Raw genomic sequence first — 17,363 nt, forward strand, 5'->3', positions numbered from 1 at the left:
AGTAGCACACATTGAGAGAGAGGAAGTCCAGAGGGTGGATGGGAAGACAACAAGTGTAACAGCATGTGAAGTCCTCCAGAGGCCTTGTGACTCATTAGCATAATTGTAAAAGTTGATTTACCTTAATTACAGCTGAGCAGACAAATAGTCAAATTCAAAGAAAAAGAGTCCTGTTTTCTCCAGGCTGCTAGTGAACCCCGCTTCCTTCTTTTGATTGACAGCTCAATGTCTTTTCAGCGCTAAGCCTAGACAGACGAGAAGTCCTCTCCCTGTCCTTACCAGAATGCACCTCTCAACAAAGGAACAGGGGGAGGTTAAGTTTTATTGTGCCTGTTCTTGATGTCAGGGTCCCTTTAAGCACATTTTTTGGATTGCTGGAGCATGTTTCCTTCTCTCCGAACCAGGAGACCCCCCCTGGCCACCATCTGTGTGAGTCTCTACGTTGGCGGTGATGATTTCTAGGCTGCATTCAGCTTTCCAAATTTCCAAATTTTAGATTAGATGCATGTCCCAGGTCATGTGGTAGGGAGTAGCCCTTTAATGCCATTTTTGGATAGGCAGCGGCCTTAAGATTCAGGTAATAGAAGGGTTAAGGGCCGATGTTGTGTAATTTTTTGACATGCATTTGCCTGTTTTGTTTACCCCTGAGGGTAGTGGTGCTTCTTCCAGACACAACACCTTGTACGGTGATAGTATCTGACTACTGGGAGCTCCGCACCCTCACTTGTCATTGCTACCAGGATGGAGATCAGCTTCAAAGGACAACGTGCTCTGGTGACTGGCGCAGGGAAGGGTAAGTGCCCGCAGCATGGGTCCTAACCATAGCACTAGCTTCCTGGTGGTCATTGCTGGAGAAGTAGCAGTATTCACTTTGGCTTTGTGATGCATGGACGGGTTTGGGTATATCTGCGGCTTCTCTTGTAGGGATCGGTCGGGAGACGGTGAAGGCTTTGTGGGCATCGGGTGCGGAGGTAGTGGCAGTGAGTCGGACTTCAGAAGACCTGGAGAGCCTGGCGCAGGAGGTAATGCCCCGATAGTGTGCCATTCTCCGGTAATGTATGGGACTGCACCATAGAAATAAAAATACTCAAATATATTGTAATATATATAATAATAAAAACATCCCACAGCGATCTGCAGGTGTACATAGTCCCAAAGTGACTTTATATACAGTGCCTGCCCAGTGATTTCATATACAACTTTTTTCAGATCAGGACTTTGGGTTGTGGCCATTTGATTCTTTTAATGGATTTTGTTCCTTCGGCTCCTCTTCGGGTCCCTTCGCGATGCCAGCTGCTCACAAACAATTACGTCATTGTGCGTGCCGGCCGAGTGTGAAGACCCGAAGAGGAGCAAGGACCCGAGGAGGCACCAGAGCAGCGGAAGCAGAAGAGGACCTATGGGGGACGTTGGAAAGGTGAGTACAAAACAAACGATGTAGAGCAGCACCGTGCAGAGGTAAAGCGGGTGCAGGCCTTCAGAAAGGTTCTGACACAAACCTCATTCAGCTGTAACAAGTGACGAAGCACCACTCCAGGATGAAGGAAAGTAGACTTTTATTCCACCATCAAACAGCTGGCTATACCTAAGGGGGGGGGGTGTCTGGCAGGCTATACACTACGGGGGGGTGGTGTCTGGCAGGCTATACACTACGGGGGGGTGGTGTCTGGCAGGCTATACACTACGGGGGGGTGGTGTCTGGCAGGCTATACACTACGGGGGGGTGGTGTCTGGCAGGCTATACACTACGGGGGGGGGGGGGTGTCTGGCAGGCTATACACTACGGGGGGGGGGGGGGTGTCTGGCAGGCTATACACTACGGGGGGGGGGGGTGTCTGGCAGGCTATACACTACGGGGGGGGGTGTCTGGCAGGCTATACACTACGGGGGGGGGGGGGTGTCTGGCAGGCTATACACTACGGGGGGGGGGGTGTCTGGCAGGCTATACACTACGGGGGGGGGGGTGTCTGGCAGGCTATACACTACGGGGGGGGGGGGTGTCTGGCAGGCTATACACTACGGGGGGGGGGGTGTCTGGCAGGCTATACACTACGGGGGGGGGGGTGTCTGGCAGGCTATACACTACGGGGGGGGGGGGGGGTCTGGCAGGCTATACACTACAGGGGGGCAGGCAGGCTATACACTACATGGCTGGATGGTAGGCTATACACTATGTGTGTGGGGGGCTGGCTGGCTGCCTATACACTACGGGGGGGGGGTTGGCAGGTTATATACTCAGAGGCTGTGACCAATGCATTTTGCACCCTTGCCTTATACTCGAGTCAATAGGTTTTTTTCCAGTTTTTATGTTGAAATTAGGTACCTCCCCTTACACTTGAGTATATACGGTAATTAAGGAAATTAGCAACAGGGTCCAGATTCACGGCAGTAACGTGCAGGTATCTGAAAGTGTTCTCTGATTTACTACAATCTATGAAATAAGCTTAAAATCCTGTTATTTTACATCTGTTAGGATATAGTCACATAGGACGACACAATGACCTTGACATTTAGGAAATGTTGTGTTCTCTCATTTTGATCTCCAGTGTATACAGTGCCTCCCTCAATAAGAAATGTACATGTGTAAAGTTCCCATTCCATAATGTATCTACATAAATACAGCGCCTCCATATATCTAGTGTGTCCTCCTTGTGCACCTGATGGTGTCCTCGAGCTACCTGCGTCACAGTGGGGGCACCGTACATTAACCATAAGAAGGAGCCCTGTAATAGTGTATACATATGACGCCATGTTCCTGATATACGCCTGGTGCCTATATACAGGACCAGTGGGGGTTCTATGTTTCGGCAAAGCAATGTAGACTACAGGTTGTGACTATAGGTTGTAAGACCTGGTTCTGGACTGAATCCATTCTCCCTCAGTGCCCCGGTGTGGAGACGGTGTGTGTGGACCTGGGGGATTGGCCTGCTACAGAAGAGGCACTAAGCTCGATTGGACCTGTGGACCTCTTGGTGAACAACGCAGCGGTGGCGCATGAGCAGCCCTTTCTAGAGATCACACAGGATTCATTTGACAGGTACGACAAATGCATATGCGCCATTGCATCTGACATTGGACAGCACACAGGCTTGATGATAAATCTGTATAGTATATGACTCCTCCTATTAGTTGGTTTAGTTTTTGGGCCACATTTAAAAAGCACATAAATGATATCAACCAGTGAAAAAAAACAACAACAAAAAATACAAATACTCACCCTCTTGACACGCCAGGATCACCTACAAAGAAAGTTAGAATTAGCAGCCTGGAGTGTGGGGATAAGATGTCCGGTTCTCCGGGCTGCTAATTATACACACCCTGCTCCTCCTTCTCCCACACTGAGAGCATGCGAGAGGGAGGTAGTAAGGACATGCATAATTGGCAGCCCGGAGCGCTGGACATCTTGTCCCCATCTTATAGCTTTATTTTCTAGGTGATCCTAACGTGTCAAGCTTAGCGACAGACGGCGCCGGGATCAAGACGGATCAAGATGTAGGGGTGCGTATTTGTAGTTTGTTTTTTGTTTTTTCACTGGTTGATTTCCTTTTAAGAAAAGCTCCTTTTGTAATACCAATCCCAAAAGTGTCTAAAAACTGCCCTGCAAAGCACAGTACATAAGTAAAGCACCAGAACCAAGCTCAGTACATAACTATAGCAGCAGAACCAGGCTTTATACATATATTATAGTAATATTATTCAAAAACAAAATATTAAGCCAGAAACAAGCATAGGCTGCATCAGACAGATATACAGCCCCCATAGGCCGGCAATACGGCACACATGCGGCACCGTACCATTCCGTACTCGGGAGAAAGATAAGACATGTCCTATATTTCCCCGGAATACGGCGCCGTGCGCCATACATCGCTAAGGAGAGGGGCAAGCAGAAGTGAGATGCAAGAACAGGACCTGCTTTATAATTTGCAGCATGGCCGTCTGGCTCAATCACGTTGTGGTGAGAGCCAAAGTGCTGGCTACCTCGGGACCATGTGGTATGGACCTCTAACGGGCTGTGAGCTAGCTGCAATGTGTGCGGCCTTAGGCTACATGCACACTGCCATTACCCACCTTAGCACGGCGGGCACACGGCAGCGCGCAGGGAGAGGAGGAGGAGGAGGTGAGCGCTGAACCCCTTTAATCTGATACAATTGGGTTAAAAGTGCTGTGGAATGGGGTTACTTGCTGGACAGCTGCTCCCTGCAGATAGGAGACTATGTACAATCTGTTCAGTTCCTCCTGCTCTATAACATGCTGCCTGCAGACAGGACACTATGTACAATCACCTCTGCCCCTCCTGCTCTATAAAATGCTGCCTGCAGACAGGACACTATGTACAATCTGCTCAGCTCCTCCTACTCTATAACATGCTGCCTGCAGATTGGATTCTATATACAATCTGTTCAGCTCCTCCTGCTCTATAACATGCTGCCTGCAGATAGGACACTATGTACAATCTGCTCAGCTCCTCCTGCTCTATAACATGCTGCCTGCAGATAGGACACTATATAACATCTGCTCAGCTCCTCCTGCTCTATAACATGCTGCCTGCAGGTAGGACACCATATACAATCTGCTCAGCTCCTGCTGCTCTATAACATGCTGACTGCGGATAGTACAGAATCTAAAGCGCATACATAGAAATAAGTTAGGTCTACAATGCAGATGAAGTGTGTGAGGTTGAGCTGCAATACCACATACAATCTGTAGAAGTATACAACCATTTAATTCTAATCCTTTAATTGTCTCCTGTGCTCTATATTGTCCTGTCTTATCTCCTTAGGAGTTTTGCTGTTAATACGAGAGCAGTGATCCCGGTATCACAGGTAAGAGATAGAGGCAATGACCCCCCATGCTGTGTATGTATGTCTGGTAACAGTAACCCCATTGTCTACCCGTCAGATCGTCATCCGTCAGATGATTGAGCGCGGGGTCCCCGGATCTATTGTCAATGTCTCCAGCCAAGCGTCTCAGACTGCACTGAAGAATGTGGCCGTGTACTGTAAGCACTTACACCCCAGTGTCCGGGGATGGGTCATACTCCTGTTTTATAAAGCAAAACTTACTGATGACCTTCCCTTTTACAGGTGCGTCTAAAGCGGCTCTGGACATGATGACTAAAGTTATGGCGAGTGAACTAGGACCCCAAAAGGTGACCCTGCACTAAACCTTATGCAATATAGTACATTGACCCTATTGTCCTATCTGCAGGCAGAATGTTATACAGCAGAAGGAGCTGAGCAGATTGTACATAATGTCCTATCTGCAGGCAGCATGTTATAGAGCAGGAGGAGCTGAGCAGATTGTACGTAGTGTCCTATCTGCAGGCAGCATGTTATACAGCAGAAGGAGCTGAGCAGATTGTACATAGTGTCCTATCTGCAGGCAGCATGCTATAGAGCAGAAGGAGCTGAGCAGATTGTACATAGTGTCCTATCTGCAGGCAGCATGTTATAGAGCAGGAGGAGCTGAGCAGATTGTACATAGTGTCCTATTTGCAGGCAGCATGTTATAGAGCAGGAAGAGCTGAGCAGTTTGTACATAGTGTCCTATCTGCAGGCAGCATGATATAGAGCAGGAGGAGCTGTGCAGATTGTATATAGTGTCCTATCTGTAGGCAGCATGTTATAGAGCACGAGGAGCTGAGCAGATTGTACGTAGTGTCCTATCTGCAGGCAGCATGTTATACAGCAGAAGGAGCTGAGCAGATTGTACATAGTGTCCTATCTGCAGGCAGCATGCTATAGAGCAGAAGGAGCTGAGCAGATTGTACATAGTGTCCTATCTGCAGGCAGCATGATATAGAGCAGGAGGAGCTGTGCAGATTGTATATAGTGTCCTATCTGTAGGCAGCATGTTATAGAGCAGGAGGAGCTGAGCAGATTGTACGTAGTGTCCTATCTGCAGGCAGCATGTTATACAGCAGAAGGAGCTGAGCAGATTGTACATAGTGTCCTATCTGCAGGCAGCATGCTATAGAGCAGAAGGAGCTGAGCAGATTGTACATAGTGTCCTATCTGCAGGCAGCATGTTATAGAGCAGGAGGAGCTGAGCAGATTGTACATAGTGTCCTATCTGCAGGCAGCATGCTATAGAGCAGAAGTAGCTGAGCAGATTGTACATAGTGTCCTATCTGCAGGCAGCATGTTATAGCGCACGAGGAGCTGAGCAGATTCTACATAGTGTCCTATCTGCAGGCAGCATGTTATAGAGCAGGAGGAGCTGAGTTATATTGTACATAGTGTCCTATCTGCAGGCAGCATGTTATAGAGCAGGAGGAGCTGAGCAGATTGTACACAGTGTCCTATCTGCTTGCAGCATGTTATAGAGCAGGAGGAGCTGATGGTTGTGGCCACATGCAGCTGATCCTGTAGATATGATGTATGCTGAGGCAGTAACAAGTCATTATGCTGCAGAACATCAATCTAACTTTTTTTTTCCAGATCCGCGTTAACTGTGTCAACCCCACGGTGGTAATGACTAGAATGGGACGGGAGCACTGGAGCGACCCTCACAAGGCTGCGGGATTCCTGAGCCGGATTCCTCTGGGCTGCTTTGCTGGTGTGTAGGTGGTTTTCTACGATGAATTACCTTTCAGACAATTACAGGCAATAGCCAGGGCACCCCCATTACCATTATATCCTGGGGTCCTTCCATCCTGCTATGGAGCATCCTTGTAAAGTCCAGGTTAAGCTCCCCATGCACCTGGTAGGTTCCCTTTAAGGGTGGGTCCATATCTGTAGCTAAATCTGCTTGATCTAGCTCTAATCCTGCTACGTCTAAGGATATGTACAACAGAAATGCTCAAAATGCTAAATTTAAATGAGTTTTCCAAAAATGTTTGTCTTCCGTTTCCCCCCAGAGGTGGATGATGTTGTCAATGGCATCCTCTTCCTGCTCAGTGACAAGAGCGCCATGATCACCGGATCCTGTCTCAACCTGGATGGAGGGTTCATGACCTCCTGAGCCCGAGCACCGGATGGATTGACCTGTTTGGTTCCTAAGGTTAAAAGATGTAATGTTAGAGAAACAGCGCCACCCCTGTCCCTTGGTTGTCTCTGGTATTGCAGCTCCTTCATATTTCTATGCAAACCCTTTAATGTATCCATGAAGTTTCCTGTGGTCTTTCTTATGTGTAATTTCTGCTCATACATGTTCCGGGGTTAGATACTTCCATGTCCTAGAAGGGAACAGCTTCAAGTGTATTTGAATGAAAGAATAAATCACTAATTCTGCTTTTGAGATGTCCATTAGTAATTTGGGGTACAGGAGGGTCCTCTTGACACTATGACCCCCATATCCTCTAATTGGATCACGCACTAACCCAAGAATGGGTCGCATGGGTCTTACAGAATATATCTGGGTATTACATCCAAGGAGCTGGTAGTGGGTGGGCACTGAGAACAGACTAAGAATAGCCATTACAAGACCCATTGCAACACTTAAAGGGGTTGTCTGACCATAAACAGCACCACACCATGCTGGTATTGCAGCTCAGATGTATAGAAATGAATGGAAATAAGCTGCAATACCTCGCACCACCCATGATCCGGAGAGGCGCTGTTTTTGGAAGAAAGCAGACATGTTTTTTTTTTCAAACTTCAGACAACCCCTTAATTGAATTATTTCACATTATGCTCCATCGAACATAAAAACGTCAAACTTGTCATATTAAATGATCACGGATGTCATCACCGTACATGTATTATATATAATGACGGCGCCTCCGGCTCAGGCGTTGGCACCTGTGTGAATTGGCGACGTGCTGTACCTGGGATGAACTGTCTCTACTTGCAAAACCTGAGATGACGGAGAAACTGGATCTACCTGCCCCCTCCTTTAGTATTGCCATAGATTACATAATCAGGGGTCGCCTGAAGCCATAAACTCTGGAATTCCCATCCAAATTCTGTGGGTCCAATCCGTGTTATACACACATGGACATAAGGTGGGGATGTTTTAATACTTTTTGTAGGGTGTTGGACATAGCGGAAACCTTTCCTAGTCTCCTAACCCCCCCCCCCCCCCCCACTCCCCTTCGTTTTAAAGTCTTGTCATATACACTCACCGGCCACTTTATTAGGTACACCATGCTAGTAATGGGTTGGACCCCCTTTTGCCTTCAGAACTGCCTCAATTCTTCGTGGCATAGATTCAACAAGGTGCTGGAAGCTCCTCAGAGATTTTGGTCCATATTGACATGATGGCATCACACAGTTGCTGCAGATTTGTCGGCTGCACATCCATGATGCGAATCTCCCGTTCCACCACATCCCAAAGATGCTCTATTGGATTGAGATCTGGTGACTGTGGAGGCCATTTGTGTCCAGTGACCTCATTGTCATGTTCAAGAAACCAGTCTGAGATGATTCCAGCTTTATGACATGGCGCATTATCCTGCTGAAAGTAGCCATCAGATGTTACAGGGTACATTGTGCTCATAAAGGGATGGACATGGTCAGCAACAATACTCAGGTAGGCTGTGGCGTTGTACCAAGGGGCCCAAAGAGTGCCAAGAAAATATTCCCCACACCATGACACCACCACCACCAGCCTGAACCGCTGATACAAGGCAGGATGGATCCATGCTTTCATGTTGTTGACGCCAAATTCTCGATGAGCTTGTGCAAATTGTAGCCTCAGTTTCCTGTTCTTAGCTGAAAGGAGTGGCACCCGGTGTGGTCTTCTGCTGCTGTAGCCCATCTGCCTCAAAGTTGGATGTACTGTGCATTCAGAGATGCTCTTCTACCTACCTTGGTTGTAACGGGTGGTGATTTGAGTCACTGTTGCCTTTCTGTCAGCTCGAACCAGTCTGCCCATTCTCCTCTGACCTCTGGCATCAACAAGGCATTTCCGCCCACAGAACTGCCGCTCACTGGATGTTTTTTCTTTTTCGGACCATTCTCTGTAAACCCTACAGATGGTTGTGGGTGAAAATCCCAGTAGATCAGCAGTTTCTGAAATACTCAGACCAGCCCTTCTGGCACCAACAACCATGCCACGTTCAAAGGCCTCAAATCACCTTTCTTCCCCATACTGATGCTCGGTTTGAACTGCAGGAGATTGTCTTGACCATGTCTACATGCCTAAATGCACTGAGTCGCCGCCATGTGATTGGCTGATTAGAAATTAAGTGTTAACGAGCAGTTGGACAGGTGTACCTAATAAAGTGGCCGGTGAGTGTATGTTCCTGTAGGGGTTAAAGGGGTTTTCCTATGAATCAAAGTTAGGCCCGATCAACAGGATAGGGCCTAACTTGCTGATCGGTGGGGGTCTCTGTGAAGACCCCCACAGATGAGTAAAACGACCCCGTTGGGGTCCGCCGCATTCGGTGGTCTCCGTCAGCTCCATTGAAATATATGGAGCAGAGCGGTCATGTCCGTCGCCTGCTCCATTAGGCCGGGGATACACATGGCATCTTGAGACCGTTTTTGGGCCGCTTTTAAGCAGTCCGTTCCAAACGCATCAGTTTTTGACCGGTTTTACCAATTATCTTTATTAAAACGGGTCAAAAACGGATGCGTTTTTTTAAGGGACTGCTAAGAAAACGGCCCAAAAACTGGTTCAAAACGCCACGTGTGCCACCGGCCTTACTCTCCTGGAGCAACATGGGCCCCATTGGTAACTGGGACCCCATTGGATTCTTCGTTTTTGAGATCTGTGAGAGTCTCATCACGGAGAGCCCAACTGATCAGCAAGTTAGGCCATATTCTGTTGATAGGGCCTTTAACCTGTTATTTGTGGAAATACTTGCCTTCTTCTCGCACAAGCCGGTAACTGGATGGGGGCTGTGTACCCCCCCCGGGATTGTGAAGCCTCTCTGGAGACATAATAAGATGGACTCATGGGCTCCATACACTTGGCAAGGACTTCACTCTTCCCTTTGTCTTGTATTGTTTTTGTTATTATGTGCTATATCTTACTGCGTCATTTTTATCTCCGTTATAATGCGCCTTTGTAAGAGACACTTGTCCCTTGTAAGCAGCTTGTAATAAAAGAGTAGAAAAAACTAATTCTGTGGGTACAGATATGGCGGATACCCGATCAGCGGACGATCAGTGTGTACACCACGGTAGGTTCCGAATGTTTCCAGTCCAGACTCAGCTCTACGCTTCTCCCCTTACTGAAGAATGGAAATGGCGCTGCCCGCACTGCGGCTCTGCTCCAGTCTGCTTATAGGTTAGACTAAATTCAGTGTTTGTTATCGCAATGTTGCGTTTACGTAAATGTCACTGAAAACGCAGTGTGTGAATACAGTCTGAGGGAGCAGAAGGAAATGACATCACAGATTACCTCACCGAACAAGGCTCATGGCAGTTTTGTGTTGTAACTGGAAGATCCCTTTAAGCCCCCCTCCCCTATACACATTTCACCCCCAGCAATTGGGGCCTGCCGAGAAATCATATTACTAGCACTGACCTGCTGCAGGTCCCATCAGGGTGAAAGTGCAATTGCTTACAGTGCAACTACCCAATGCAGGGAGCTGCCGCTGCCCCCCGGAGTCTCAATAGTTAATGCTCTGCACACAGGAGGGGGCGGGGCTTCCGTCACTTTTTGCTGCATACACAGTTTATCCACTACTTTAGGTAATAAACATCCTGTGCCCGGAGCCCCGCCCCTTGTGTCAGGAGCCCCGCCTCTGTGCCCGGTGCCCCCGCCCCCTGTGCCCGCAGCTCTTCCCCCTCTTCCTCGCTGCTGCTGGGATGGAGCTGAGCTTTGCGGGACGCCGAGCCCTGGTGACCGGAGCGGGGAAGGGTGAGTGCGGGTCCCGGGGTGCGCCCTCTGCCTGCACAGCACTGACTGACAGACCAGGGCTTCTCCTGCAGGGATCGGGCGGAGCGTAGCGGTGGCGCTGAGAGCTGCGGGAGCCCAAGTGATCGCCCTGAGCCGTAGCCCTGAGGACCTGGAGAGCCTGAGCCGAGAGGTAATAGAGTATATACTGCCCCCTAGAGGAGGTAATACAGGCAGTCCCCGGGTTACATACAAGATAGGTTCTGTAGGTTTGTTCTTAAGTTGAGTTTGTATGTAAGTCGGAACCGTATACTTTATCATTGTAACCCCAGACAAAATTTTTTTGGTCTCTGTGACAATTGGATGTTAAAAATGTTGGATTGTCAAAAGAACCAGGATTAGCAATACATCTTCATTACAGACACCTGTGATAACTGTTAAATTTTTATTGTAGCCTAGGACTAAAGTACAGTAAATGACCAAAATCCAGAGGCCCGTTTGTAACTAGGGGTCGTATGTAAGTCAGGTGTTCTTAAGTAGGGGACCGCCTGTATTGCCCCCTAGAGGAGGTAATAGAGTACATACTTCACCCTAGAGGAGGTAATAGAGTATATACTGCCCCCCTAGAGGAGGTAATAAAGTATATACTGCCCCCTAGAGGAGGTAATAGAGTATATACTGCCCCCCTAGAGGAGGTAATAGAGTATATACTGCCCCCCTAGAGGAGGTAATAGAGTATATACTGCCCCCCTAGAGGAGGTAATAGAGTATATACTGCCCCCCTGGAGGAGGTAATAGAGTACATACTGCCCCCCTAGAGGAGGTAATAGAGTATATACTGCCCCCCTAGAGGAGGTAATAGAGTATATACTGCCCCCCTGGAGGAGGTAATAGAGTACATACTGCCCCCCTAGAGGAGGTAATAGAGTACATACTGCCCCCCTAGAGGAGGTAATAGAGTATATACTGCCCCCCTAGAGGAGGTAATAGAGTATATACTGCCCCCCTAGAGGAGGTAATAGAGTATATACTGCCCCCCTGGAGGAGGTAATAGAGTATATACTGCCCCCCCTGGAGGAGGTAATAGAGTACATACTGGAGGAGGTAATAGAGTACATACTGCCCCCCTAGAGGAGGTAATAGAGTATATACTGCCCCCCTAGAGGAGGTAATAGAGTACATACTGGAGGAGGTAATAGAGTACATACTGGAGGAGGTAATAGAGTACATACTGGAGGAGGTAATAGAGTACATACTGGAGGAGGTAATAGAGTACATACTGCCCCCCTAGAGGAGGTAATAGAGTACATACTGCCCCCACTAGAGGAGGTAATAGAGTACATACTGCCCCCACTAGAGGAGGTAATAGAGTATATACTGCCCCCACTAGAGGAGGTAATAGAGTATATACTGCCCCCACTAGAGGAGGTAATAGAGTATATACTGCCCCCACTAGAGGAGGTAATAGAGTATATACTGCCCCCACTAGAGGAGGTAATAAAGTACATAATAGAGGAGGTAATAGAGTACATACTGCCCCCCTAGAGGAGGTAATAGAGTATATACTGCCCCCCTAGAGGAGGTAATAGAGTACATACTGGAGGAGGTAATAGAGTACATACTGCCCCCCTAGAGGAGGTAATAGAGTATATACTGCCCCCCTAGAGGAGGTAATAAAGTACATAATAGAGGAGGTAATAGAGTACATACTGCCCCCCTAGAGGAGGTAATAGAGTACATACTGCCCCCCTAGAGGAGGTAATAGAGTACATACTGGAGGAGGTAATAGAGTACATACTGCCCCCCCCTAGAGGAGGTAATAAAGTACATAATAGAGGAGGTAATAGAGTACATACTGCCCCCCTAGAGGAGGTAATAGAGTACATACTGGAGGAGGTAATAGAGTACATACTGGAGGAGGTAATAGAGTACATACTGCCCCCCTAGAGGAGGTAATAGAGTATATACTGCCCCCACTAGAGGAGGTAATAGAGTACATACTGGAGGAGGTAATAGAGTACATACTGCCCCCCTAGAGGAGGTAATAGAGTATATACTGCCCCCCTAGAGGAGGTAATAAAGTACATAATAGAGGAGGTAATAGAGTACATACTGCCCCCCTAGAGGAGGTAATAGAGTACATACTGCCCCCCTAGAGGAGGTAATAGAGTACATACTGGAGGAGGTAATAGAGTACATACTGCCCCCCCCTAGAGGAGGTAATAAAGTACATAATAGAGGAGGTAATAGAGTACATACTGCCCCCCTAGAGGAGGTAATAGAGTACATACTGGAGGAGGTAATAGAGTACATACTGGAGGAGGTAATAGAGTACATACTGCCCCCCTAGAGGAGGTAATAGAGTATATACTGCCCCCACTAGAGGAGGTAATAGAGTATATACTGCCCCCACTAGAGGAGGTAATAGAGTATATACTGCCCCCACTAGAGGAGGTAATAGAGTATATACTGCCCCCACTAGAGGAGGTAATAGAGTATATACTGCCCCCACTAGAGGAGGTAATAAAGTACATAATAGAGGAGGTAATAGAGTACATACTGCCCCCCCCTAGAGGAGGTAATAAAGTACATAATAGAGGAGGTAATAGAGTACATACTGCCCCCCTAGAGGAGGTAATAGAGTACATACTGCCCCCCTAGAGGAGGTAATAGAGTACATACTGCCCCCCTAGAGGAGGTAATAGAGTACATACTGCCCCCCTAGAGGAGGTAATAGAGTACATACTGCCCCCCTAGAGGAGGTAATAGAGTACATACTGGAGGAGGTAATAGAGTACATACTGGAGGAGGTAATAGAGTACATACTGGAGGAGGTAATAGAGTACATACTGGAGGAGGTAATAGAGTACATACTGGAGGAGGTAATAGAGTACATACTGGAGGAGGTAATAGAGTACATACTGGAGGAGGTAATAGAGTACATACTGGAGGAGGTAATAGAGTACATACTGGAGGAGGTAATAGAGTACATACTGGAGGAGGTAATAGAGTACATACTGGAGGAGGTAATAGAGTACATACTGGAGGAGGTAATAGAGTACATACTGGAGGAGGTAATACAGTGTAATACTGCCCCCTATCTCAGTGCTTTATATAAGTCTCCCCTTACGTTTGCAGTGCCCGGGTGTGGAGACCCTGTGTGTGGATCTGGGGGACTGGTCGGCGACTGAGGCTGCGCTGTGTAATATCGGAGCGGTGGACCTCCTGGTGAATAACGCGGGGGTCGCTCTGCTCCAGCCGTTCCTGGACGTCACACGGGAAGCATTCGACAGGTGACTGTACAGCGGGAGGAAGGGGGGTGTACATAAATGTTATTCCTTGTTGTGTAATGTCACTATAGCGCCACCACTGGTGACTTCTCGTGTCTGTCACATTCTAGGAGCTTTGATGTGAATGTGAGAGCCGTCGTCCTGGTGTCACAGGTCAGTCACTGGTATAATATAGAGCAGTAGAGCAGCGTCTGATATGTTCATGATACATGTCCCCTATGTTTCCCGCCAGATCGTAGCCCGGCAGATGATAGAGCGTGGAGTGGGGGGCGCCATTGTCAATGTGTCCAGCCAGGCGTCACAGGTGGCGTTACAGGAGCACGCTGTCTATTGTAAGTACTAGAACCCGAGAATCCTTCCTGCAACGTGTAATCCTCTGCGTCTGCAGTGACATCATGTCTCACAACGTGGCTGCAACGGACATGTATTAACCCTGCATCATACTACAGTGTCTTATCATTCTGTCTTATAGCCAGATGTGTGACATCATCGTTTTCTAGCCTGTATGATGTCACTTGCCTCTAGCCAAACGAGTAATGTCATAGTTTCTAGCCCATGTGATCACTGGTGTCATTACTTTCTAGCTAGATAAGTGATGTCACTAGTTTCCAGAGTGTATGATGTCTTACTTAGCTAGAGAGCTATGTCATTTCTAGCCCCCATGTGATGTCACTGGTTTCTAGCCCCCATGTGATGTCACTTGTTTCTAGCCCCCATGTGATGTCACTGGTTTCTAGCCCCTATGTGATGTCACTGGTTTCTAGCCCCCATGTGATGTCACTGGTTTCTAGCCCCCATGTGATGTCACTGGTTTCTAGCCCCCATGTGATGTCACTGGTTTCTAGCCCCCATGTGATGTCACTGGTTTCTGTGCCCCCCCCCCATGTGATGTCACTGGTTTCTGTGGCCCCCCCCCATGTGATGTCACTGGTTTCTGTGCCCCCCCCCCATGTGATGTCACTGGTTTCCGTGCCCCCCCCCATGTGATGTCACTGGTTTCTGTGCCCCCCCCCATGTGATGTCACTGGTTTCTGTGCCCCCCCCCCCATGTGATGTCACTGGTTTCTGTGCCCCCCCCCCCATGTGATGTCACTGGTTTCTGTGCCCCCCCCCCCATGTGATGTCACTGGTTTCTGTGCCCCCCCCCATGTGATGTCACTGGTTTCTGTGCCCCCCCCCCATGTGATGTCACTGGTTTCTGTGCCCCTCCCCCATGTGATGTCACTGGTTTCTGTGCCCCCCCCCCATGTGATGTCACTGGTTTCTGTGCCCCCCCCCCCATGTGATGTCACTGGTTTCTGTGCCCCCCCCCCATGTGATGTCACTGGTTTCTGTGCCCCCCCCATGTGATGTCACTGGTTTCTCTGCCCCCCCCCCCCCCCATGTGATGTCACTGGTTTCTCTGGCCTCCCTGCTCAGGTCCGACAGAGTTCACCATCTTTTTTGTGGTGCACCTTTAACATAGGGGGTCCAACACAATTTGACAGCGCTCGGTCCGAATCAGTCGGACCGTCCGATGGCATGCCCCCTAAATTGTGTCGCATGGAAGCCGCGCAGCTGCACCACAAAAAGGGATGTGTGCGCCATAATCCCAGCGTAGACACTTCTTAAATATCTGTGCAGGTCGTTCTAGCCATGAAGAATGTGCACAGTCCGAATAAAGTGCAGCGCAAAGCCCTTAGTAAATGTGCCCCAATATAGAAGTGTAATTTGGGGGGAAAGGTACAAAATAATTGTCTATATTATCTTCAGGTGCCACTAAAGGAGCCCTTGACATGATGACTAAGGTGATGGCTCTGGAACTGGGACCCAAAAAGGTGAATATCTGCTGCTGTTACTGAATGTCACCACACATGGCCCCTGCATAGGAATCCCCAACCTCCAGTCCAATAACAGTGATTTCCCCTCCCCAATCAGAAGATTGGGCAATGTCACCCACAGCCGTGGTTTATCCTACTTACCAAACCACGTGTGGGGGTAAACTGGGCCGGGCATATTGGATTTCAATATGGCCAATCCTCCTTTCCCTAAATTATACCAGGACCTCTATGGAGGCCGGGAAGGGATGTAACTTCATATAGATTTATGGACTAGGAAAGTGAAGGCTTCATACCCAGGTACAAGGTGGAACCTTCCTCTTTGTTTACAGATTCGTGTAAATTGCGTGAACCCCACTGTCGTAATGACTGACATGGGACGTGCTAACTGGAGCGACGCACAAAAAGCTGCTCCCATGCTGAATCGGATCCCATTAGGCCGCTTTGCTGGTGAGTAATCTCAAAATACTCTCTAGTTTAAAATTGGGTCGGGTTATGGAGACTTTGCCTATTAAGGCCGCCTTGTAGGCATGCGGAGAATTATAGCCATTGAGACGCCATTAGGGGATTCTGGGAAAATATGCAAATACATTTTCCAGAATGGGATAAGGTAAACCACGCCTCTATCCCATCCTGAAAAACTTAATTGCATGTTTTCCCATCATGATGATTCGTAACATAGAAAGTTGCAACAACAACCAGGAACGTTTCCTGTGATACACAGCTATTTGACTGGTGCTGAACACAGAGCTGAAGGTTCAGGATCCAATTCTTATGAACCCGCATGAGAATCTACAGAGAATCTTGAACAAGAGATATTAGAGATCTGATTTTTGAGACCCTTTACCGATCTACTACATGATCACCTTCCCATTGGGAATACTTACCCTCGATCCAGTATGGCGGCTTTCAAGATGGCGGCCATGTCTCTATAACATGATCGCTCTTGCTTGCTTGGGGCATCAGATATCTTTAGTTTCTGAAATAAAGGGGCATTTTGACCTTGTATGGATGGGTTCCCTTTCAGGATGGGCGGCATCCTGATGTCTATGAGCCGCTTATCTCCTGTTCTGTCTTTCAGAGGTGGATGACGTCGTCCACAGCGTTCTCTTCCTGCTCAGTGATAAAAGCGCTATGATCACCGGCGCCTGCCTCCCTGTGGATGGGGGATTCCTGGTAACCTGAGGCCCATATTCCTCGTGTTGGAGGTGAACCCGGATATTCCAGGGTTGGAGAACGGACCTGGCGGCCGCAGCCGGAGGATCAGGCGTCTTAGTATTTGTTTGTCCTTTGGGTTCTCCTGGCAGGAGGAAACGTGATTATAGCCGGGACGAGCCGTGTAATGAAATCTTCTATGTGTAGCATCAGAGCGCGGATCAATAAACCATTACTGGAAACACTCCAGGGCCCCGGTAATTGAGAACATTTCCACCGGCTCAGATGAAACAGAAAAGAAGAATTTTAGTCAATTCCTCCTGAAATAACAACTCTGCATTGTGCTGTTCCTGTTATTCCTACTGGAAATGTA

General features: G+C 48.3%; 2 protein-coding genes across 2 annotated transcripts; both read left to right on the forward strand.

Moving 5' to 3' along the window:
* Positions 1 to 634: 634 nt before the first annotated feature.
* On the forward strand, positions 635 to 7,236 carry LOC140064944 (L-xylulose reductase-like). Its single transcript, XM_072112295.1, has 8 exons — positions 635 to 793; positions 925 to 1,022; positions 2,883 to 3,037; positions 4,781 to 4,823; positions 4,900 to 4,999; positions 5,085 to 5,149; positions 6,441 to 6,558; positions 6,860 to 7,236. The coding sequence occupies exons 1-8, from the start codon at positions 742 to 744 to the stop codon at positions 6,961 to 6,963; spliced, it is 735 nt and encodes a 244-aa protein (XP_071968396.1). The 5' UTR covers positions 635 to 741; the 3' UTR covers positions 6,964 to 7,236.
* Positions 7,237 to 10,590: 3,354 nt separating this feature from the next.
* On the forward strand, positions 10,591 to 17,235 carry LOC140064943 (D-erythrulose reductase-like). The gene is made up of 8 exons (XM_072112294.1): positions 10,591 to 10,752; positions 10,824 to 10,921; positions 13,867 to 14,021; positions 14,129 to 14,171; positions 14,251 to 14,350; positions 15,771 to 15,835; positions 16,168 to 16,285; positions 16,917 to 17,235. Exons 1-8 carry the CDS (start codon positions 10,701 to 10,703, stop codon positions 17,018 to 17,020), a joined length of 735 nt encoding a protein of 244 aa, XP_071968395.1. The 5' UTR covers positions 10,591 to 10,700; the 3' UTR covers positions 17,021 to 17,235.
* Positions 17,236 to 17,363: the final 128 nt, after the last annotated feature.

Source organism: Engystomops pustulosus, chromosome 6 (assembly GCF_040894005.1).
Source record: "Engystomops pustulosus chromosome 6, aEngPut4.maternal, whole genome shotgun sequence".
In the NCBI taxonomy this organism is placed as follows: Eukaryota; Metazoa; Chordata; class Amphibia; order Anura; family Leptodactylidae; genus Engystomops; species Engystomops pustulosus.

Coding starts and splice junctions, on each gene's coding strand:
- LOC140064943 (XM_072112294.1), top strand. CDS start 10,701: ATGGAGCTGAGCTTTGCGGGACGCCGAGCCCTGGTGACCGGAGCGGGG. Junction 14,022..14,128: donor ACACGGGAAGCATTCGACAG/GTGACTGTACAG, acceptor GTCACATTCTAG/GAGCTTTGATGTGAATGTGA. Junction 15,836..16,167: donor TGGAACTGGGACCCAAAAAG/GTGAATATCTGC, acceptor CTTTGTTTACAG/ATTCGTGTAAATTGCGTGAA.
- LOC140064944 (XM_072112295.1), top strand. CDS start 742: ATGGAGATCAGCTTCAAAGGACAACGTGCTCTGGTGACTGGCGCAGGG. Junction 3,038..4,780: donor ACACAGGATTCATTTGACAG/GTACGACAAATG, acceptor TTATCTCCTTAG/GAGTTTTGCTGTTAATACGA. Junction 5,150..6,440: donor GTGAACTAGGACCCCAAAAG/GTGACCCTGCAC, acceptor TTTTTTTTCCAG/ATCCGCGTTAACTGTGTCAA.